This window comes from Ictidomys tridecemlineatus, chromosome 3 (assembly GCF_052094955.1).
Source record: "Ictidomys tridecemlineatus isolate mIctTri1 chromosome 3, mIctTri1.hap1, whole genome shotgun sequence".
Classification (NCBI taxonomy): domain Eukaryota; kingdom Metazoa; phylum Chordata; class Mammalia; order Rodentia; family Sciuridae; genus Ictidomys; species Ictidomys tridecemlineatus.
The window spans coordinates 63,617,077-63,641,377 of NC_135479.1; the positions used below are offsets into that span (position 1 = coordinate 63,617,077).

Consider the following 24,301-nt stretch of genomic DNA (forward strand, 5'->3'; position numbering starts at 1 on the left):
CCATCCTTATTCAAAAGACAGGACAAGATTTAGTTCAATTCCTCCAACGACTCAATTCATCACAAATCTCTTTGTAGAAACAATCAGATTGCTCATCCTGAGTATTCAAATTTCAGTGTTCTTCAAAGAACAGAAACACGGGAGTGACCAAAGCCCACTGTGCCGAGGTACCTGAACAGGGTCTCAGGAAAGCCTGCTGTCACAGGCAGGAAGAAGAGTCATGAGCTGTTAAAGCTGGTCTGGCTGCTCCCACCAGACGAAGACCAGGACACCTAAGATGGCAGCAGGAACACTCTTTCCCAGACAGACAGGGACATCAGCCCACGAGAAAGCAACAGCAGCGAGAGCCTCAAGCTCCAAGATGCCACCTGCGCCCTCAGGTTTCTCCCAGAGGAATAGAGCCAGTCACTCACCTCCTCAGCTACGGAATCCCTGTAGTACCTCAGGCTCTGATCTGCCAGGACAAACCAGTGTTTCTTCCACTAACAGGAAAGAAAGAAACAAACAACAAAATTCAACTACCACTCCAGGGTGCCCGAGAGCCAGCGTCCAGGAGTACCTTCCAGAACGCAGGGTAAGCAAAGGGCAGCCTCAACCCCCGACATGGCACGTAGCACACAGACTGCTCAGATGCAGGCAGCCATGCGCTCAACCTCAGGGAGGCTTGCTAAGCTGTGGCTCCTCTGTGAAAAGGCAGCAGACAGTGGGGTGGCCTTAGCTGGGGGTTCTCTGTGATCCACAGTGGTACAGCTGGTGACCAAGTGCTTTGTAGGCCTCCGTCCCCCCCTCCAGAGTCTGCAGACCATCACAATGGAAAGGTGGCTGTGAAATGGCACCAAGAGCCATGGCCATCTGACTGGCTCCCCAGATGGGCATGTCCCACCTGCACCAGCAGAAGTGGTACCAAGTCTTCACTGTGAGCAGCAAGGAGGGGACCTTGAGTCTTCAGGCAAGGCCAAAGGGATCCGATATGGAGGGGAGAGAGGATGTCTTGGCAGAGGGGAAGCCGGGATGGGCCAGGGTTAGGGTCTCCTGGGTGTAGACCCTGCAGAATCCTCTTCACGCCTCCTCAGGCGGCCAGGACTTTTAGCCTCAGACCCTTGTCAGGCCCAGCTGCAAACAGCTCTACCTGCTTGGATTTGGCAGCAAGAATGGACTACATTTGCTCCCACCAGGGCCTAATGGTGCCATTGCAACAGAGCTGATTTCTTACACACAGGGTCTTGCCATCTTAGGTGACCATCTTTGGTTGCTTTGTACAATAACAAATGTCAGCCCCACTGCCAGAGGCCTTCTCTGTCCCTGGGCCCCTAGGTGGTGGGGGCGAACGCTATAGAATGTCCTCAGGCCTAAGGCCAAGAGACACTGCAGGCAGCCAGCAGAGCCAAGTGGTGCCTTCCCAGGGTCCCTGCCACCATGACCACGGGATCTGTGCACCTGCACTGTGAGCAGGTGGGGTTCCTGGCTAGTCCTGCTCCATGAGTTGAGTGTGCCAATGGTAGGGAGATGGAGCTAGGGCTCACAGATCCCACCAGGGACAAGGTCAGCAAGAATTCACACCTGCTTCAGTCCTCAAGGTCATAGGAGCTCCACCAACTCACCTGGCTGTCCTCGTACTGCTTGGTCAGCCAGCCTTTCTTGAAATTCAGCAGGTCAGGCTGGGAAAGGAAGAGAAAGAGACAGCTCAGAGGAAAGCCTCATGGTGTGCAGTTGTGGACAAGCGTGGCTGATGGGACTGATAATTTTGTCCAGACGAAGTGGCACCAGGAAAAGGGGTTTCTCCACCTGCCAGATGAGCCTGTGTGCCTTTCCCTGCCCTTCCTGGATGCTGCCCAAGGGCACGTGAGTCCATGAGGAAGGAGATACCAGGTAGAGAGCGGGCATGGCCTCATTTGCCCTGGAAAGCAGCAGCATGGGCTTCCCAGCTGCCCCAAGATGCCTACCCTGGCCTGCGTGGGTCCTGTTACAAGGCCTGTCTGGAGCAGAGAGCAGACCCAGCAGAGTGTTGGATTTCATGAAGGAGAAGGTCTGTAAGGACAGTTGAAAGGAGAATTCAGGGGCTCTTGCCAAAGCTGCAGGAAAAGCAAAGTCACAGAAGCCTGGGGGCACAGACCACAGCTGGTATTGAGGAAAGAGGCAGTAGCAGCCCTTTCCAGGCCCTCAAGTCACTCCTCCATCAGGAGGAAGTTCAGTCTCCATTGCCCATAAGATGCAGGACAGCAGACAAGAAGGCCCAGCAGCCCTTTTCACCTATGCTGTTCAGGCATGTGTGGGTCTGAGAGGCAGCCTCACAGGGCCGCGTCAGAACACCTGCATCTTGCCTGGCCAAGGCCCTCACCCATCACTCTGTGCTCCTGTGAGGCAGGTCCTCACGCAGACACCAGCCACCCCTTCTCTGTTTTTCCTGCTGTCCTGATCAGAACTGGCTTTGATGTCTCAGTATTCCCTGGGCAGGGAGGGAGTTGCAAAAGATGAGAAGTAGCAGAGTAACAACCAGGTGTGTTCCAGGAGACCTGCTGCATCACACAGAAACAGCGGTGGATGGCTGCCTGGACCACTCTGACCAGGAAGCACATTCCTTGGTGGAGCCCTCTCATTCCCGCTTTAAGCCAGACTCCCTTCCTTTAGGGTTGTCTGAGGGATCCAATAAATAATAACATTGAGAAATTAGGACACTGATCCCAGATGACCATTATGCAGGGAAAGACCCTCTTGGGTACACATGGTTGTTCTGCACAAGACCTGGGATGAAAGGTTTCTCTCTTCCCCTCTGATTGTCCTGCCTGTTGTGGATCTGTAAGTAATAAAGACTCTTATTATTATAATTTTTTTTTTTTTGGAGACAGGGTCTTGTCAAGTTGCTGGGGTGGTCTTTGAACTTGTGATCCTCCTGAGTCAGCCTCCCTAGTAACTGAGGTGACAGGCCTGCGCCACCACGCCCAGCTTATAAAGACTCCCAAACTTTGCTTTGGTGGTGTCACTGTAGCTGCGCCTGCCCTGGAGGGAGGGTGCTGGTGGATCCCTGCTGATTTCTTCTGTCTGGGCCTCTGGAGGCGGTGAGCCTGCCCAGGAGCCTGGAGAGGGTGCAGAAGGGTCAGGCCAGCTGCCGACGTAGCCCATGACCCGAGCTTTGACCGCTCCTGTTGAGCCACCACTGCTGTAGATCTAAGCTCCACGGAAGGACCCGGGCAAGGCCTGCTTTCCCCCATGGCACAAACTCAAGAACAGGACAAGTCTCAACAAGTCACGGCTCCTGCCTCCACAGCACCACAGAAGTGAACACCCAGAAGCAGAAGAGCAGAAGGTCTCTGATGCAATCCTGACTTCCTAAACCAAGACTCCCTGCCAAGGCCAAGGTGGCCTCCTCTGCGAGACCGCCACGCAGAGCTCAGGATGCCACACAGTCCCTGATTCTGCTGGGCCAAGGATGGGGAAGAAACAGGACTTGCTTCCAGTGGGCCGTGAGTTGGCAGGTAGGGGCACTCACAGACATGAGGGCTGTGCACAGAGGGACATCTGGCATGAACTCAAAGACACAAACAGACAGCGGCCCAGGGTGGCCAGAAGCAGGAGCAACAGCGGCAGCAGCAGGTCTCCAGAGAACTTGGCACACAGTCCGGGCTCACCGTCATGGAGGACTCCGTGGACCTCCTGTCCAGTGACTTGGCTCTTCGGTGTGGAGACAGGGGGGAAGCTGAGGTGTCCGATAGAGACGCTGTGGGGATTTCACTGGTGAAGTCCTATGGCAGAGAGTAGCCGCCAGTCAGTGCAGCCCAGGGCAGCTTGGGTGGGCACAGGGGCAGTGAGCTGGGTCATCCATCCTTCCTTGTGAGGGACACTGTTCTAGTCCCACCCCATCCTCCAGCTTCTCAGAGCACAGAAGGAAGACCAGGTTCTGTGGCAGTGGACAGCAGCTGGGTAGTGGGCACCTCACAAACAAGAGTCGCCAGGAGGAAGAAGAGCTCAGACACAGCAAGCTACAGAAGAGGTGGGCAGGCAGGTGTGCCTGGGAACAGGAGGACCGCAGAGGATGATCCACCTTGTGATGGAGCAAAGAGGGGAGTGGCTGCTACTCAAGACAGGAAGAGAAGGAAGAAAGAAAGGCACCGTGTTCAGCCTTGTTGCTGGGCTGCCTCAGGGAGGAAGAGAACATTCTAGTTGCTGCCTGTGATATAAAACTCGTTTGAGCACCATCTCAGGGAGATGAAGTTCTGGAACGCAGATGCAGAAGACAAGCTGGCCCTCAAGAGGCTCACTAATGGAGGGGAGATCAGGGAGTGGAGGCCAGCAGAAGCACATCTCCAGCGCTAGGGGAACGTGGAATGTGTGGGATCATGTGTGCCCAAACCCTGAGCTGCCCCGCCAGCCCCACGGGGGCCTCGGCACCCCTGCCCTAGGAGCTCACCCGCTTCCTGGGGAATGCCCTCTTCTCGCTGCGGCCCTGGCGAGTGTCGCTTGATGGAGAGGGCACTGCCGAGGCATTGGTCTCCATGTGCTCTGCCTTCTCAATGTCTAAGGCCTCAAATTTCTCAATCACCTGGGATCTCCTGCAAGAGAGGGTAGGAGGCTGCTGAAGCAAGAGGATTTCCCACATTCCCGAGGCGGCGCTGGCTTGGGTGGAGGAGGAGCTCCTGGAGCTGACTCCCACACTCAGCTCACTCCACAAGGCCTGTGCCCACTTCCCCAAGCCTCCCCCATCAGGCAGGTGGCACGAGCTTCACACAGCACCAACCCAAACAGTTTCCAGGCACAAGCTTGGTCAACCCAAGCTCTTTCGGTGCCCCCTCTACATGGGCAAGAGCAGATCAGGGCTGGGAACTCCCCTGCCAGTCCTGCACCTGCCCGACCCTGGAGGCCCTACAGGCTCTCTTGTGTTGACCCACGTGGCCTTCACACAGCTTGGCACCCAACAGCTTCTCCTGAGCCACAAACACCATCAAAAGGCAACCACCACCTCAGAGGGACTCCAAGCTCAAGGAATCCCTCCACAATCATGACACAGATCCCACCCCAGGGTGCCCAAAATTCAGCAAGAAAGAGGCTCATGAATTAACATTGTTTCTGCCAACAGTTAAAAGGAATCAAAAACCAAACTAAAACAAAACAAAGCAGGTTGATTTCATGTGAGAGGGCCGGCGGCCTCGTCAGGTGGTCTGTGCCGGAGACGGAGCTGAGATGGGAGCGAAGCGGGTGGAAGAGGCGCGAACGCCACAGCGACACAGCAGAGGGCGGAGAGGACAAGACCTGAAAGAAAACAAGGCTGGAGAATGAATAAACAGAAAAGAACTGTCTTCAAATCAAATAATGGCAAACCAAAATCACCCACAGAATCAAAGAAGCAAAACCCAAGATGATCACTGCAGAGGAGGACCCCATTGTCCCTCAGTCAGGAGTCCAGGCAGGGTCAGGCAGAGAGGCTGGCAAGTGGCGGGCTGTGCTCAGGCCTGCATTCTGGGGCTGACCCCTGGGCCTAGGGGTGGACGGGACCTGTCAGGAGAACAGCCCCTCCTCCCTTGACTTCTGCAAGGTCTGCCCTCCCGGTGACACCTCAGGCCCCCAGCCATGTCCCAGGCAAGCATGAGAGCTGAGGAGAAGGTGCTTCCTCTTGGACTTGGACTACATCTGGACTACACTTGGACCACACCTGACTCTGCTGACTCCCAGGGAGGCTCAGTGTGGATCTGTCCTGGAGGTCCCTACTCAAGGGAGGCAGAGCACCCAGGCTAAACTCAGAGGGCACATGGGTGCCACTTCCCTGGTCTTCCTTCTGCACAGTGCCTCTTCAGGAAGGGGGATCGTGTCAGGCCAGCTTGCTACACCAGCAAAGGGGGCAGACACTGACCGGGAGCAGGCAAGGAGGCAAGTGTGAGGGAGGGAAGCTCAGGAGGCTGCTGGGGCCACGGGCACAAGAGAAGGCTTGGGTAGTAAGGGCAAGGCACCCAGCACGGCTGAACTGCAGCGGGGTGATCTGGCCCCGACAGGCCTGGGTGCTGCCATGGGACCTGCCGTGGAGGCTCCCCAGGAAAGCAGTAGGGCTGTGTTGAGCCTGAAGCACATGCAAGTCACAGGCTGTGGGGCTCCAGGGCTCCAGGGCTCGAAGTCAGAGTGGAAAACAGGAAAGGCACTTGCTACAGCCACTCTATCTGAGGGAAAGCACTGCAAGGCCAGGCTCAGCACCCTCTGCCCTGATTCACGGTGTCGGTGGGAAGTTACTAACACAGCACCCGTGAAGCACTGCAGGCGTCAGCAACACCTCACACAGGTAGCACAGAGAACAGGCACCTGCCCTCAGAGTGCCAGGGTTCCCAGGGCATGACCCCTACATGGCAAGGGCCTGGGGGTCAGACTGCACAGCAGGACTGGCTTGGTTATCTGTCACCACCAGCCCCCTAAGGACCGTGGCTTCCCCACACTCAACAGTCAGAGGCAATCCCTGTTCCAGAAACATCTGCACAGGCTCTGGAAGTCTGAAAAACAAACATGTCGAAGCCCAAAGCCCATCATGCTCACACAGATTGCCTGCTCATTGGTTTAGCGAGGCTTATCAAGAAACTGCCCCATGGCTGCAGGGCAGGCCTGTCCTGGCTGCCACAGTGCGCAGCTGTGTCTGATTTCCTGCCACTCTGGACATTGCTATAACCTACCAGAGGACAGGATCCAGTTCAGCAGAGGGTGGCCTACTTGGGATCCAGTGAGTGGGCCTCAGAGAGCAGCAGCAGCCGGTCAGAGGTCATTAGGGTCAGTGAGAAAGGGTCAGTTGCAGGGTTAGTATGTAAAGGCAGGAAGTCCCCGAGTGCCAACACCAGCTGAGACCCTTCTCCATGGTGGCAAAGAGCATGCAAGAGCAAAGCCCCCCAAACCACATCTATCCAAGGCCAGTGGATGAGAATGAGTCCAAAATGAGTCTCTCTGAGAAGCAGCCAAGCCAAGCAGGTGTGCAGAATGTTAATTCTGTGGTCTGGCACTGACTCAGGCCCTGGCTGATCCTGCTCCAGAACCACCATGACACACAGTCTGCCTGCCAGCCAGCACAAAGCCTTCCTGCCCACACTGCCAGCCTCCTTGGTCACCAGCAAGGCCCTTCGTTTCTATGTTTACTTAACTGCTTAAGACACCCTGGGCTCTAACGATGGGTTACACCATGGGAGCAGGGACTTCCCACTATGGGCCCCTCAGCTATTTCTACAGGAGGTCACCCTATCATTGAACCCTGGTTTTCAGTTTTTGCACCTGTAGGCTGGGGATGATAACAGCAGGCATCTTGTCAAGCTGTCAATGAAATATGAGAGCAGCCCAGTACACAGGGTACCTGGAAGGGGCCTGGGAGGCACCTGGCTCCCTCGGCTTTACTGCTCTCCCTAGACGGTGCACCTACTTTCCCCTGTTTTCAAGACCAGTAACTCTGGGCAGAGTCAGACAGTCCCTTATCCTGGAGATTGACCACAGGCCCTTTTATCTGGGACATTTAGATGAGTGGGTGGACCGTGGCTTCACTGTGGGTTAAGAAAAGGGATGAGAGATAAAAATACCTCTTCTGAGCTGTCCCTCAAGGGAGCCTCCAGGATCCCATGCCAACATTCTGTGTCCCTAACAGCAACTCCAAATCAGCTTAGGCTGTGCCCAGGGCCGGAGGGACACCGTGGACATTTCTAGAATTAAATCTATTTTCTAGAGAGTAAATTTCTTCAAAAACCAAATGAAAACTATAGTTTTTCTTCCTTGACAAATGTACAAATCTACTCCTAAATTGTTTTGGGGTGGGCTGGGGTTGTGGCTTAGCAGTAGACACTCACCTAGCATGTGCAAGGCCCTAGGTTTGATCCTTAACACTACATAAAAATAAATAAATAAAAAACAAAGATACTGTGTCCAACTACAACTAAAAAATAAATATTTTTTAAAAATTTGTTTTGAGGTAAGGGCCAACGACCTCCAGAGTCTATCCCCACAGGTGAGGCGTCCTGTTATTCCTCAAAGCCTCAATTTAGAGAGGCAGGTGGAAGACCCTCTGAAGGACATGTGGGGACTCTGTCCAGGCCTCCAGTGACATCTTGTGGTTCTCAGGAAAGTCAGGCCAGTGGAACAGGGGGAGAGTGGGCAAAAGGCATCCTCTTTTCAGCACCAAGTTCTGCATCTACAGTGTCAGCCCAGCTGCCCACAGCCCATCTCTCCCCAGGAAGCTGGGACTCTGGTCGGCCTCCCCAATTCAGCCAAGGCCAAAGGGCAAAGGGCAACAGTGATACCATCAGGCACTGAGTGGGTTTGCAGGCCACCATGGCTTCCCTGTAGCTTGCAGGGAGCATGTCCCCAAGGGAGAGGCACTGTGTTGCCCTCACCTTCCTGGGCACAGCTGTTTGCCCCGGCACCTTCTCATTGTGCTCTGCCCACATGGGCCTGCCAGAGTGAAGAGGGTCTGTCCCCACCTACGGCCAGGGTCACCTGATAGAACAGAGTGGGCCAAGAAGAATAAGATCCAGCCCAATGAGATTCAGGCAGCTGAGAATCCACCAGGGATCCAAGAGATACTGGTCCACAGCAGCCAAGGCACTCAGAAATCCTGGGGGCTGCAGGGAGCCTGGCTCTGGGGCCGGAAGCCAGGGCCCAGAGGGAAAGGTGCTCCTGCTTTTAAAAGAACACTGTTTTCCCAGCGCAGCTCGAGGAGTGTGAGAGTGTGAGTGAGCATCCACACACACAGGAACCCCCTCGTCCCCGCCTTACCTCCGCTCGTTGCCAAACAGACGGGCCACCTCTTCCCTGCCAGGACTCCGGGCCCGAGTTCTACGTTCCAGTCGCCTCCTCTCCACCTGGAAGGCTTCTCGGTGGCTGATCCTGATGGCCTTGGGGACGTCAGCCAGGGCAGCATACTGCCTGCTGGCTCTGAAGGCAAAGGCGCTCCCCAGCGTCTCTGTCTCCCGTCCCCCAGTGCTGCTGGCATCCACGTGAGCAGGCTGCGGTCTGGCCTCGTCCAGGGAGTTGAGGGAGAGGCTGCAGATCATGCGGCTGGGGGCCCGAGGACCTGGGGAGGGAAGGGGACGACCGAGTCCCTGGGAGGGCGGTTCAGGGCAACTGTACCTGTTGGGGGTGCTGGGGCTGGGGGGCGAGAGTGGCGGGGGCAGCTGCTGCTCCTCGGCCTTCAGGTCCTGCTTGGTCTTCTCCAGGGAGAAGTAGCCACTCTCCACCCGCACTTTGCGGCCACAGTCCATGCGGTCACTACTCATGCTGCTCTCCTCTGTAAGAGATGGGGAGAGGGTAGCACACTCAGCCTGCTGCTTCCAGAGCCCACACAGGACCCAACAGGGGCCATCTCTCTCCATCTTTCAACTCCAGTGTCCATCACTCAAGGGCAGAGCTGGAATGAAAGACTCTCTGCTATCTTCCTCTCCACTGGCTCCTCTTGCCCAGACTGGCTGGAGGGAGAGCAGGACTCCAGCCCAGGAGGGAAGATGCCCCACCAGATGTTTCTTACTGAACTCTGATGAGGAAACCAACAGTCTGCCAGCCTTTTGGTCTCTTAGATCTGGGGGCTGGAAGGGGCAGAGGGCTGCACAGATGTGAATGGAGCAGAAGTCTCTTAGAGGTGGATGGGCACATGCTACCAAAGAAGAACTCAGACAATCTTTGCCCAGAGTGAGTGAAAATTTTATTTCAGACTGGATCAGCTGGGCCACCCCAACTATGCACTTGTCCTTAATTGTATGGACAAAATAGGAAGGGACAAAGCCAGACTGTGTCTCGTGGAACTCACTAAGTCCTGAGATGAGAGAGGTAGACACAGAAACTCTGATTCTGCTCAAGCAATCCCAAAGTGTTCAGTGGAAAGGACACAATGATGCCAACTACTTCCTCTCCAGCACCCTAACTATAGCCAGGGGCCCCGACAGGGTAGAGGCAATAGGGGCTGGGCAGCCCTCATCAACACCGCTCATGGTGGGTAGCGGCATGAACACAAGCACACGGTGCAGGGACAGAGGTCTCATCATACACATGGGCATTGCCACAGAACACTTTTGATTCTCCTGATACCCACCCCGGGGCTGAGAGAGCAGGAGCCACTCTCCTCCCTTACAGATGGAACTTAAATTAGAATGGCAAGCCCAAGAAGCCCAGGCCATTGGCTGCCCAGAACCTATGCACAAAGGGAAAGTGAGGTCTGGGGGCCATGACCAATTCCCAGTGTCAGCTCCTATCTGCTGGGATGCAGGCCCATTCTAGCACTGCGAGACAGGGCACCAGGACAGGTGAGCACGCAGGCCAGCTGGTCACTGCTCACCTTCTTTGCCTTCCAGCCCTGGTTCCCGCAGAGAGCTGGCAGCAGGAGGCTGGCTCTGGCTAGGACTCTGAGCTGGGCTCAGACTACTCCCATCGGGCTGGTCCTTGGCCCTCATTTCTTCCTGCCAGAGTGTGGACTTGGTGGTGGGGACTTTTTCTGCACTGGGAATGCTGCTGCTGCTGCTGCTGCTGTTGCTGGTGACAGCCACCTTGGCAGGTCCAGGCTCCTGCAGAAACAGTGGTGTAAGTTAGGGCCTAGGTGCACACAGCACAAGCCAGCTCATAGGTCCTGAGTGCCCAGCTACAAGGGACACAGGGTCAGCTACACAGCACCAGGGGCCAAGAAGCTCCAGAAGGGAATGCTGGGAACAGTGGACACTCTTTCCAGAGAGCACCATGGTCTTTTCACCTCTGTGGCCCCACAGTTGCCTATTCCAAGTGGCCTGAGGCTCACTTGGTCAATATGTGGAGGAAAGGCCCCAGTTTAACTCCAAAGGTATGTCCCAAATATGTGCAAGTTCTTCCCACCCACACAACCAGAGAGAACTCAGAACAGCAGCCCTAGAATTATGGGTGAAACCATAGGGACTGGCTCAGAGTTTGCCATTCCTAGGCTCCTGGGTACTTTATTTATTTATTTTTTAAATATTTACTTTTTAATTTTAGGTGGACACAATATCTTTATTTTACATTTATGTGGTGTTGAGGATCTAACCTCATGCATGCCAGGCGAGCACTCTACCACTGAGCCACAACCCCAGCCCCTCCTGGGTACTTTAGACACAAATAAGGGGAGATGGACGTGGCAAAGGAAGCAATCACATCTCTAAGTTGGGTCCATGACCATCTGCTGGGCCCTAGGGTAGATGCAGAGAGCAGGTTTCCATGCACTCAAGACTTATCTACCTCTACTTTTGGTCCTAAGAAGCTAAAATGGAACACTCAGACACTATGTGAAGGCGAGAATCATCAATGGAGTCAAATGCTCCGGCCTAAGATGTGTGTGTCCCCCACCCCGTTTATATATGGCAATCCTAACATCAAAGGCGATGGCACCAGGAGGTGAGGCCTTTGGGAGGTGATGAGGTCATGAGTGGAGCCCTCACAAATGGGACTTGCCCCTTCCCAGGTGAGGACCAGGAAGTGACCCTAACCAGACTTCTAATCTCCAGACTGTAAGGAAATAAGTGTCTGTTACTTAAGCCACCTCGTCTGCAGTATTTTACCAAGTTGGTACCCACCAAGAGTGGCATCAAGTCCCATTTCCCCCAGGTCCTAGAAGTGGTGCTGCCCAAGGGGAGAAGTGTTTGTGAGTCAAACCCAGTCCTGGGCACCCAGGTAAGTGATCCCTCCTACAGAACCCTGACAAGGGCGGGGCTGGACCTCCTGCTTTCCTGCAGCATCAGCTCATCCCTTGTCCAATGTGCCTGCCAAGGGTGCTTGCCGCCAACAGGATGGCTTCAATCCCTTTCAAAAGGAAGGCAAGTTTCAGCTCTCTGGCCAAAGACGGGGGTGACACAAAAATGCTCACCTCCCAGTCCCCTCCTGGCAGCCCTGCCTCAGTTTTTGAATCACCTTTCAGCTTACCTCAGGCCCAGGGCCCTTGGTGAGGGCTAAAGATGACCAGATCATCTGTATGCACTTCTATGTGCACACGCAGACACAGTAGAACCTTCGGGTTATCTGTTACCAACCAGGCTAGGCACCATGCCATTCAGTCTCACCAATTCACCCCCTTGGAGGGCAGGCCTCTTGTATGGTCAGGAAGAGACAGTGTGGGATCCAAGCATTTCCACTGTTACATGCCCTCAGAGCAGGACAAGGGGTGGGAGGGGCAGAGCATTCCCTTGGATGGGGGCCCCAGTTCAAATCTGATGTCAGCTTTGTAAGGACTACAGGCCTCACAGGACAAGATCAGTTAGGACAGCTTTTCCTGTAGGCCCAAAGGCAAACACCTGACCACCCATTTGGCTCAGAGTCAATGGCTCACTAACTCTCAGGCTGGAGACTCTTCTCAGAAGTCAAGATTCTCCAAAGTAAATGGTATAGGTTTCTCCTGCCAGTTTCACGAGGGCTCCAATGACCCAGAGACCCAGCCTCAGGGCCATCTGCTCCCTCAGTCAGCACACTGCCCTGGCCTGCCCATCCATCCACCTTCACTCCCCATAGCAGCAACAATTCCCCCAAGCTCCAGGCCACTCTAGGTCCTTCTGCCATTGTCTGCCACTCCAATTCCAGGTGGCCAGAGGCTGAGACACAGCTCTGGTGGGCTCAGGGGTAGCTGGATTCCTGCACAGCAGTGGAGGAAGGCAACATAAAAACTGTCCTTGATAAATCAGTCTCCATAGTGGAAGGGAAGCTGGACCAAGGGCTGGCAGAGGCCACCAGGGAGGGTCACAGAGGAAGGAGAAGGATTCTGTGCCTGTGAGGGGCACAGCCCTGGCCATGGTCCTACAGTCCCACACTGGGAGAGGAAGTACGCAGGCACATGCATGCCCTTCCTGAGGTACAACGCTAAGACATGACTGATGGTCCCTCCTCCAATTACCAGATTTCTTTTACCCCTTCACTGATACTGTCCTCATTGGAACAGCAGTAACCAAGTCACTCCGGCTTGTAGGGCACAGGTGGAGATGGGCAATGAGGAAGTCCATCCTATGCAAAGATGTTTTTCTTCCTCTTGAGCAGGTAGATGAGATATCTGGCTGGACCAAGTGTGGCCACACAGCTAGGCCTAGGTCTTGGGGATCCCTTGATTCCCCCATAATGTGGGGGAGGGCTGCTGGGGCTCATGCAAGAGGAAGAGGAACATCTCCTGGATGCCCAGGACAGCTGTGTTGCTCATGCTGTTAATGCTGCAGTGAAGTCTGCTGCTCATTAGGAACATTCACAGGGTTTTCAGAGCAGGAGAGAGGAAATGGGACCCCTCGCTCTGAAGGAGTGTCAGAGAAGGCCTCTCTACTTCCCTGGCATGAAAATGGAGAAGGAGGGAGGGCTCTGCCCTAAAGTAGGGGACAGCAGACCCCTCAAGAAAAAAGGAGCCTCCTATGGAAGGAGAAGCAGAGAATATATGCACAGGCCAGGGCATGGCCTCGGTTTTACAGGTCTCTGAAAAGGGACCCAGACCTGGGGGACTGGGGAAAGGGAGGGGTTGACTTCTCAGGGGTCCACTGGCTAACAGAGACCTTCAGGGACTGCACATCTGGCTAGGGACTCTGGCCCTGGTCATACCTAACAGCGGATTAGGGCTTCCTCCTGTTCCCGCTCCTTCTCAGTACTCCTTGGAGGCTGTGCCTCACAGGCCACGTGTTGTGGGGCTCTGGTCAGCGCTGGGTCTGTCTCCTCTCCCTGCCCTGGGCTCTGCTGGCTGCTTCCCCTTCAGCCTAATCCACGGGCCCTCCTTGGGGCCATTACCTCCCAACTGAGCACCTCCAGGGCAGAGGCTAAGTTCAACTGGATGCAGCAGAGAGCCAAGGCTTCAAGCCCTGGATGGTTTAATGGGAAAGTCTCCTGGGTCTACAGAAGCCCACGGAGAAAGTGTCAGACACAGGGCTCTTGACTCTCTAGGAACCCAAAAGCTTTAGGCTTACCCCACAACTTTACCCTGGCCACTTGAACACCTTCAGCATCAGGCTGCAGAGGGAGGTGACCAGACCTTGACCCAGTGTAGTGCCTGTCTCTCCTCTGTAGAGGTCCCATGTCACCACAACATCAGTTGGGGAAGATGTGTGATGAAAGTTCATGGTTTTTGAAACTAGTAAGGGATGATCTAGGACAGAAATGAGAGCGACCCTGCTAGGCCAGCTTAGGAGAGAGCTGAGTAGAGGAGGCTGAGAGCCCTGCAGCCCCAGGTCTGAGAGGCACACTCTCAGGGCAGAAGTGGGTGATTTCCCTGCCCTGGGATCAGGTACCAGGTAGAACCTGGCTAAGGGCAGCACCATTTTGGGGAGGGAGCACAACCAATTCCCTGGAATTACCTTATTTGGAGGCAGAAGCTCTGCCCAGCTTCTCAGGCATCACCATGGAAACCCAGTGTAACCCTGAATCTTGCTATTCTGCCTATGATACTTTCTCAGACCAGGCAGCGTGGGGGATCTGCATGTCGACTACTGTGTCCAGAAGGAAGCTCCATTCTCCATCTCCAGGAAGCATTCTGACCGCATTTTTTTTCTGACTAACGGGGCATTTCCTTTCAGGAGATGCCTGCGTGCCACCCGGGACCCGGGGGAGTACAGGATGGTGACTGCACATCTGTCAGTGGAGGGGGGGTTTAGGCTGTGCCCTGCTGTCAGGAGGGCCTGTGCGACAGCTCAGCACAAACTGGCTGAAGGGCAGTCAAGGGGTGTGAGGGAGGGACCAAGCCCAGGTGCATCACTCTCTTCCTGCCCATCCCTGACTGCAACTCAGGGAGGCAGCCTGGGAGGACTTCATAACCTTAGGGCAGCAGGCTCCACCCCAGGCTGGCTCTCTTCATTCCCACTGCCTCTGGCCTTGTAATGCCCGAGGGACCCCATCTCATCCTGCTCACTCTTGGGGTGGAAGTGGGAGGGTGGCAGCTGGAGGCTTGATCCATCAAAAGCAAAAGCACTTGGTGAGGCCAACTGTCTGACACAGAGGGGAAAGGATCAGTATTTGCTGAGTGCCCACAGTGGGTTCCGTTTCCTTCAGTACCCACCATCATTCTAGCAATCAGATACCAACAGACCTGTTTTGCAAATTAGTTAGTAAAAGCTCAGAAAGGTCACCTCACGCCCCCCGGCCCCAGGAATGTAGAGAGTATATCAGAGATAGAGGTGCAGAGCCCTTCCTGCCCTGGCCAGGGAGGGAGGGAGGGAGGGAGGGAGAGGAGAGGGGCCTGGAGAGACTAGCCCAGCCATCCTCTCTTACCACATGGGAATCAGGGTGGGGGACCCTGAAAGTCTCCCACTGGGTGGGGACATCCCAGGACTCTGCCTCCCCACTGCACAGCTGTCTCCTCTCCTGGGCTGTGGCAGTACAGGAATGCATGCAGCAGGCCACCCTTGCACATGCTCTTCCTCCCCAGAGGCCAACAGGATGATCAGGGGAGGGACACACACTACAGTGTTGACTGGCACCTGCCTACTGGCTGGAACCCTCCCTTGGGCAGCAGCCCCAGGGCACACCAGCAGGCTACTGTGTCCTGGTGGCTTGGAGAAGATGGTGTGGACTGTGGTCCTCAGAACATGGAGAGGATCAGAACGTGTGTAGGGTGTGACTGCCTCAGCCCTAGCACGATCCCTTCCTTCCCTTCTCCAGGAACCCTCCTTCCCAGGCCTCAGCCCCACCAAGGGGATGTCACCTGGCAAACCCAAGGCCTACCTGCGGGGTGGGTGGCTCTACTTTCCTTTTCTTCTTCTGGTTCTGCTTGTTGGTCCTGGGATAAACCATTAGCATCTCTAGCCATCTGGGGAGAAGAGAAGAGACAGACCACCAGATTAAGACCCTGACCCTTGCTGGAGTGGTCCAGGATGCAGGCACTGTACCTCCTCCCTGGAGATGCTCATCCAGTGGCCAGGCTTCCAGGCACTGAGCACGGCAGAAGCACAGGCTATGTCAGGCCCAGGTCCAGATGATGCCCCTGCCATGGCCACAGCAGATTCAGGGCACAAGGCAGGCTCCACTCTGGCAGAGGCCCTGGCCACAGGCCTTGAGGCACAAGGGCATATCACTATCATATCACGGACCTATCTCCATGGCTTAGACTCAGCTCTCAAGCTGCCTGCTCTGAGTGAATTTGTGGAGTACACAGATGGGCAGCAGCTGGAGGCCATTTAGGGCTACTGAGGCAGATGATTTCTCCCTGACCCTGACAACTGCTTTTTCCCCTCCCCATGTTGGGACACTTGGCCTCAATGGCAAGTCACATAACCACATCTGCATCCTGGGTCAGGTGCTCCTGTCTGTCTTTCCTGTCTTCTCTTGTACTTGCAGACAACCCCTTCTCCAGTGCCTGCTACAGCCTCCTCTGCTTGTCACAGCTCCTCATGTGTCAGCACTAGGCCCCACCGTGGGTCTGAGCACTCAGGGTACAAGAGAGTCAGGTCCCTAAGGAGGTACAAGTGCTTCCACTGGGCTGCCTGGGAGCCAGGCCACTGGGACTGGCCCATTCAACCTCCCTCCCAGTCTTCTGAATGGCCTTGAGGCTGCTGGTCTCTCTAGGGCTGGGTAGAGGGAGTAAGTGGTTCTCTTTCCAGTTTCCATATACTAGACTTTAAGGCTGCTAAGGCCACCCTTCACACAGCTCTTTCAGAGGAGGTGGCACTGGGTGGAAGCCAGCAAGCACGCCTCACCTGCACTCTCCACCGGAGCTGGGGGCTGGCCCCCCTTCTTTCCCCTGCTCTGCTCTCCTTCTCTCATTCCCCCGGCTCTGCCTTCTAGAGTTGGGCAGCCCAAGCACCCACCCAAAGTCACCCCTCTTCTTTCTTCACTTAGTTTGTTTTGTTAACATCCTCAACATCTAGTTAACACTAGGTACTTCCCACCGGGCTCCTCTGAGAAATCTAAGTGAGGACACCTTCCATCACCTGTTTCAGCATATGTGACCCCAGCCACAGCAGGGCCAAGCAGTGCGGAAGATGCCCAGGGCACCACCAGGCCCTTCCCTGCCTCCTTAAACTGCATTAGGTTGGTGGTGCAGTGAAAGGACATGGTGGCCAATCCATTCCTTCCTCCCAGGAGTTGGCACCTGCAGAGCTTGGGGCTCTTGGAAGGCTCTGCAATTCCACTCTGCTCCCACACACGTGGGGCCATGAGTGTGTGTATAACCTTGACCACAGTCTGGTGAAGTTGTAGGATCTGTCCTCTGCAGACACAGGTCCTTGGAGTGCCTGGCAGAAATATCAGCTGTCATGGCTGCCGAAAGGGCAGCCATAGCACTGTGAGCTCCCCAAGTTCTAGGAGCAAGACACAAAAAGTGAGAGGGCTCGGGCCCCTGGGGAAGCCCTCGTCCTGCAGATAGCTGCAGTCTCCTTTCCTGCCGTGGGCCGTGAAGCAGAGACCTGCCGACCTGTCTCTGATGGCACAGGTGTTTGTCTATACTTTCAGCTCATAACTGAGTGTTACTGCCCATGGGCTGGGCTAGAGGCAGCCACTGTTCAATTCCTTTGTCCTTGTAAAATTCTGTGCAGTGTTCAAGCCATCACCGGATCTAGCCTCTAGTTTCAGAAATGAGGAAGTGAAATCCTCAAGGGGCTAGGAGTGCCTAAGGCAGAGCCAGAAGGTTGCAGACCTCTGAGGTCCCAGATTATAGCTACCACTCCTTCTATGCTCCCCTGTGATATCCTTAGTAATGATCCCTGGGCACTTCTGCTGGCCTCCCCCAAAGCCAGGGTGCCTAGGATCCTCCCTGTGTAAGGGGCTGGCTGAGAAGTCAGGCACTCACCCCTAAGGTGACCCACTACGGGGAACTTTGCTAGCAATAACTACAGAGCCCAGGGACAGTTTGCCACCATGAGAACCTACCTGCTAGACAGAAATGAGCAGAACCCCAACCCAGACAATGAGAGAGGAAGAGCCTGGGGTGACCTATTCTGGCTGTGGCTATGGCACCAAGCCACAGCACAAGCCTTGGCTCTACGGAGCACCATGTACATGATACCGAGGCCACATGCACCCAATACTTTGGTCTGCAAATAACTATGTCTATCCATGCTATATGGGAATAGCAGGCCCCATACATGCTAACAGAAGAGAAAACAGAGGCTGCATGTGGTGGTACATACCTATAATCCCAATTGGGAAGCTGAGGCAGGAGAATAGCAAGTTTGAGGCCAGCATAAGCAACTTAGTAAGACCCTCTCTCAAAATGAGAAGGCAGGGGTGTAGTTCAGTGGCAGAACACTTGCTTATTAGCATGTGCAAGATCCTGAGTTTCATTCCCAGTAGGTGGGGAGGGGAGGAAGAGAAGAAGGGGAAGAGGAGAGGATGGCAAAATGAAAAAGGGGTCTAGGATACAGCAAGGACCCCACGATAACGGCCACATTGCTGGGTGTGGTGGTCATGCCTGTGATCCTAGTGGTTCAGGAGGCTGAGGCAAGAGGACCCTGGGTTCAAAGCCAGCCCCAGCCCCTTGGCAAGGGGCTAAGCAACTGGGTGAGACCCTGTCTCTAAATAAAATACAAAATAGGGCTGGGGATGGGGCTCAGTGGTTGAGGGCCCCAGAGTTCCATTCCCGGTAGCACTCCCACCCCCCAAAAACACCAAAAAGCTAAGCATCACCTTTATCACCTTTCCTAACCATCACCAAGGCAGCTCCAGCTACTCCCCTGCCTGCCTGGGGACCTCGGACCTCCTTTCTGCCTCACCTGTCACCCAGCCTGCTTAGTTACGGCCAGGAGGGAGTGTTTCCCTAAGGGAGCCATTTTGGTCAGGTGTGTCTGGCCAGTTCACAACAGCAGCTGGTGTGAAAGGGAAGTGCAGATGGCCACTCATACCCGGAAGGAGTACTGATAGCAGCCCTGCCATCAGGCCCTCAGGCTCCTCACTGCAAGGTCTAGGTTCTTCAAAAGCCCTGGATACCCTTAAGCCCCGTGGTTCTAGATTAAGCTCAGGGACAGACAAAAAGGTACTCCTCCAGCTCATCCCCAGCAAAAAGATGGCCTCCCACATAGGGCACCCCTTGGCACCCAGCTTCTCACCTCCTTACTCTAGGCCTGGGTCAGAGATGCAGCTGAGATGCTAAAGCAAGGTGGTGCTCCAAGGAGTCTTCTGATGGTCAACCAAAGGACTTCATATGTCCAATTCCTTCTACCCTGCAGGGCAGCCATCAGCCATTCCCTAGGTTTGCTTTCTCCCAAAGCCTCTTCTGACACATGTCCCTCCATTAATCCTTAAAGGATGAGTGGGAATTTCTGGGACCCACTCCCCAAGCTCCCAGCCAGGCATGCTGAGCCTTCCCACCCACACAGAGCAGGCAGTTTTACACCATGGCCCAGGCTATGAAGTGCTGGTACCAAATGACCACTGCTGGATCAGGAGATCCTGAGCACACATCTGCCAGGACTATTAGCTATCTCAAAACGCGGGCGTCCTTTACCTCACTGGCCTTCCTCTAAACCCTGCATAGAGGAATAGGATGAGCAAAATGCTTGTCTGTCCTTTCCACCCAAAGAAGCCAGTCCCTAGAGTGGGAGCACAGAGTGGCTTACAGGTGAGGCACTGGGGACATGACTAAGATAGGCCTCTACCCTCAAGGACCATCACTGCAAAAGACACATCCACATGGATCATCTGGAGCTTTTACCAGAGCCAGGTGACGGAGCCCAGCATCTCCACATGATGTGCTCCTCTGAATGGCTGACACTCAGCCTAGAGGAAAAGAGAAAGGAGGAGTACTTCCAGACTCAGGGGAGGGCATGGTCAACACTGTGCAGTCCAGTGCCTGAGGCGCATGGCAGTGGTGCGTCGGCGCTGGAGAGCCATAAGGGGCCTCATAGGGTCCACCAGGCAACTTGGACCTCTATGGTGACCAGGTTTAGGGCAGGAAAAGGACAGGGGCAGATGTGCTTTGGGGAATGTGCTGCCTTGTGGCTGAGTGATAGGAGGGTTGGGGTGTGGTGAGAATGGAGGTGGGGAAGCCAGTGAAGAGACAGGAGAGGAGATCCCAGGGCCTGCAGGACACGTGGGCAGCCTTGTGGAGTGTATAGAAGACGCGAGGCATGGGACGTAGGCCTGGTGGGCACAGTATGCTGAAGTGCTGAGAGAGACAGGGAGCTACGGAAGAGCCATGCTGACATGGCCAAAACTGCACACAGACCATTTTATGCTGAACTGAACGCCAGCCTGGTGCAAGGGCCCACTGACAGGGGGCAGAGCACACTGCCCCCTCCTATTTGCTGAGTGCTCACCCGTTGATGATTTCCTTGGTTTCTGCCCTGATGAAATGCTCCTTCTCAGGTGTCAGGATGCACAGCGAGAACTTCTGGCCAGTACGGCCCTCCCCATCCACCACATCTGTGCACTGGTTCATGTTGATAGTGCCCTGTGGGAGGGTGGTGGGCTGAAAGAAAAGACAGGCAGAGTCACCAAGAGGTAGCAGAAAAGAGGCAGCACAAGGTGGCATCTCATCCTGGAGTACTTGGTCATTCTGGTCCTCCATCCTCCTAGTTCCACTTCCTCCCTTACCCACTCAGGAAGAAGCAGGCCAAGCCAGGTTTTCTCAGAGGACACCCGGCTGCACTTTACTTCCTCCTTGAAAACAATATCCTGGCTTGCACCAGAGGAAGGGGCAGGGATGGGGGAGAACAGGAAAGGGACAGCTCAGGGAGGACAGCTGGGGGTATAGAGGCAGCCAAGATCCTAGTCCCAGAGGGGTTGCTGATCCAAGAGAACAAGGAGAGAAGGCTCCAGAGGAGGTGAATGAAAATAGCCAGGTTATTTTTAGATACAAGGAGAGGACTGGAGCGGAGCCATATCCTTAAGCTCTGGCCATGGAGCTGGGGAACAGAGTTGGGCACCCTGAAAGGGCTAGCCCACCAGCACCTGCCCAGTCTTTGGAGCCTGCAGAGGCTGCCAGCCAGCTCTGATCCAGAACACTTTTTCCCCTCTAAACAGAAAAGCTGTTAGAAGCTGAAATTGGGGACAGAAAACCAAACACAGGAAAGGAAGGCTTTAAGAAAATTCACATAGGCAATAGCTAGAGAAGCAGGCCTTTCTAGAGGTGATCTGTCAGCCCTTATTTGGTCTTAAGACTCCCCCCACCAAATGTGTAGATGCTTTGGGAAGGTGGGCAGGGTGCTGTGGCACCCACCACACCAGGACTACCAGCTCCCACAAGGAAGCGCAGTCAGTGGATCGCAGTCAGTGGGTTAGAGCCCTGGGGCCCCAGGGGGCCAGGCTGACTCTGCAGCCCTCTGGGGTTTGCCTTTGTTTCACTCCTGGAGAATCAGGAAACATTTGCATCTTCAATTTGAAAAAGAGGCAGATGGTGGCAGTAGGGGACAGCCCAATCAGTGCTTACTGCCAGCTCCCTGCTCACAGCTGAGGGAGGGTCCTGGTCTGAGGGCAAGATGTGGTACCCATGCTAACCTCAGACCAACCACCCCACCCTACTCCCCCCCCCACACCCAGTGGTTTCATCTGCCAAACTCGGGTTAGCTGCCATCTCCCCAAGCCTCTTCCACTGGACTGTGTGTGATCTTCCTGTTACTGCCACTAGGCAGACCTGTAAGCCACTACTGCCACCTCCCTCAGCAGCCATCCCTGATGCATGCTGCAGGAGCAGACCCGATGGTCACCAGGATCCACATGCTACCCCCACTGGGTCTCTTTCCCAAAGCTGCAGAGGGAGCTCCCAACTCCAAGAAGTCTTTCCTTGTGGGGGCTCTGAGCTTAAATGAGCTCCACTGGCCTAGCTCAGAAAGGCAGGTGGCAGGGCAGAGGCTGGGCTTTGGGTGGGACACGCCTTCAGCAGGGTTCACAGTGCAGGGCCTCAGCACTGCAATGGTGGGGCTGAGGAGCAGCAGCCACCCAGCACTCTCATTAGCATAGCAGGGTATCTCCAGGCACTGTGGGCTGGTACTTGAGGAGGGGCCAGCACTGGGAGCCAGGTGGGGCTGTCCTCCAACAAAGCAGCAGTTGAGGGCAGTGGTCTCCAAGTCCATCTTGCCTGGATCCAAGTCCCCACAGCCTTCTGGCTGAAGAGGCCCAGGAGAGGGTTCTTGACCTTTTCCACCCCCTCTCTCTCTAGCCCCAGCTCCTTATCCTACTCTACAGAAGTCTAATCCCTAGGCCTTCTCTGAGGTGCTCCTCTAAGCTGCTTGGAGTTGGACTTCCCCACACAGAAGCATATGCTTCTCCTGGACCCGAGTAGAGACCAAATGACAAAGCTGTGCATGAGCCATGAGTGATCACAGAGGGAGGGGACTGCAGAGTCTTTTCCAGGGCACCATTTCTTCCTATTCCTGGATTACCTACCCAACCCTTGGCCAGGGGTCTTAAAATGTTGACAGAATGTGCACTTGGAAAGGTACAGACGTGTGCCACAGCACCAATAGATAATAAGATATAATGTGTATTGTATCACACAAAGATAAATAGAGATGATAAAACATCAAAAGAATTCTAATATTTTCTTCTCAAGGGATCACCCACTAGGCCTACTTCTGACAACTATTCCAGGATTCAGTGTCACCAAACTACTCATTGTCATCAAAGGCCTGCTCTCCTCTCTGGCACAGAAACTGTTTCCACTGAGTACTGGGCCACCAGCCATAAATCTTGCCTTGCAGCTGGACACAGTCCTGGGTCTCAGCCTCACCAACCAAGTAAGAAGTAATGCCCACAGCTTCTCCTCCTCCTCACTGGGGCCTCAGCTTCCTCATGTGTGAAACGGGGGCTCTAGCTTCTTCCCAAAGGGGTTTTAGGAGAGAAAAAGAAAGCCAAGACAGGCCAGGACTGAAGGAAACTGATGCTCATTTGTGACCTATGTGCCAGATCCCACAATTACAATGTCCTTCACGGCCCCTCCAATATTACTGTGAGGCAGTCACCTGATCCTATTACATATGCTGCCACGGGGAAAACAGAGGGAATGTCAAGGAACAGGGGACAGCTGTGATTCAGAGCCCAACACACTCATGGAGCTTCCAATGAGGTAGAAAGAAACTCGCTGCCAAAATTAGATGATCTCATTCTTAGTTAACCCTGGTATTAACTTTTCTTTTTTTTTTTTAATATTTTTTTATTTGTCAACGAACCTTTATTTTATTTATTAATACGTGGTGCTGAGAATAGAACCCAGCACCTCACACATGCTAGGCAAGCACTATGCCCCTGAGCCCCAGGCCCAGCCCTAATTTTTTTTTTTAATAGCAGCTTTACTGAGATACAATTCACATATCACACAATTTATGAATTTACAGAGCACAAATCCAATGGTTTTTCGCATGTTCATGTCATGCTAACAATTAATTACATGTGGAACATTCTCATCACCCCCCCTAAAAACCCTGGCCAACAGAACTCACTTCCCTCTAAACCCCTGCACCACTAATCTGCTTTCTGTCTCTGGAGACTTACTTATTCTGGATACGCCATGCAGATGGAGTCATACAATGCAACCTTTGTATGTGCTTCTTCCTTGAGCATACTTTGAAGGACCATCTGCAATGCAGCATGTGTCAGTATTTCACTCCTTTTTAGGGCTGAATCACGGCCCATTCTGTGGATTTACCACATTTTGTCTGGTCACCTGTTGATGGACACCTGGGTTTGTTTCCACTTTGGGGCTGTTGTGAACAATGCTGTTATGCATGTTTACATACGAGTATTCATGTGAACATATGCTTTCTTTACTCTTGGGTGGAAACCTAGGAGTGAAATTGCTGGGTCATATGGGAACTGTTTAACTCTTTGTGAAACTTCTAGACTATTTCCCAAAGTGGCTGTGCCATTTGACATTCCCTTCAGCACCATTAAGGATCTGGCATTAACTTTTAAGACTTTATTTATGCTGTGCTTCCAACCAGTGCTCTTGGACAACAGGTAGGGGTATGTATAACCGTCAACCTGCTAAGAACATAGTTCCTTCCAAGTCTCAACAGCACTGCCTAAGGAAGCAAGCACCAACGCTTTGTGTGTGGGGTGAGGGTGGGGGGAGTGTGTGGGTGGGGGGAGTGGCTGGTGAAAACTGTGGATTGAACCCAGGGGCATTTAATCACTGAGCCACATCCCCAGCCCTTTTTAATATTTTATTTAGAGACAGGGTCTCCCTGAGTTACTTAGGGCCTTGCTAAGTTGCTGAGTCTGACTTTAAACTCATGATTCCCCCTGCCTCACCCTCCTGAGCTGCTGGGATTACAGGTATGTGCCCCTGTGCCTGCCTTCACAAGTACCAGTGTTACAGTAGTACTACTGGCAACAAGGCCACTCACCTGAACGTGGCCCTGGTCCAAGCCCTGTCCCTGCATCCTCCCACTGAACACTCTCATGACCCCATGGGGCAGGCACCACAGTCATCTGAATCCTACACGTGAGAAACAAAATCGGGTGGCCCATTTTCAGAATACAGTAT

The 24,301-nt window shown here is 54.1% G+C and overlaps 1 protein-coding gene across 10 annotated transcripts in view; it reads right to left on the reverse strand.

The window, feature by feature from the left end:
• The window catches only part of Mprip (myosin phosphatase Rho interacting protein), a 133,544-nt gene that overhangs the window by 34,197 nt on the left and 75,046 nt on the right, over positions 1-24,301 (reverse strand). For 6 of the 10 annotated variants that reach the window (XR_013436421.1, XM_078043044.1, XM_078043042.1 and 3 more), the window contains exons 4-11: positions 20,136-20,287; positions 15,610-15,694; positions 10,271-10,496; positions 8,719-9,229; positions 4,406-4,547; positions 3,627-3,740; positions 1,602-1,658; positions 414-482 (exon numbers count right to left, since the gene is read on the reverse strand). Coding sequence is in view for 9 of the 10 variants with exons in the window: in XM_078043044.1 (XP_077899170.1) it covers positions 414-482; positions 1,602-1,658; positions 3,627-3,740; positions 4,406-4,547; positions 8,719-9,229; positions 10,271-10,496; positions 15,610-15,694; positions 20,136-20,287 (1,356 nt within the window). In the remaining variant the exon portion in view is untranslated. The remainder of the gene's footprint in view (positions 1-413; positions 483-1,601; positions 1,659-3,626; positions 3,741-4,405; positions 4,548-8,718; positions 9,230-10,270; positions 10,497-15,609; positions 15,695-20,135; positions 20,288-24,301) is intronic. The other 4 variants (XM_078043046.1, XM_078043049.1, XM_078043050.1 and 1 more) reach the window with 2 other exon arrangements.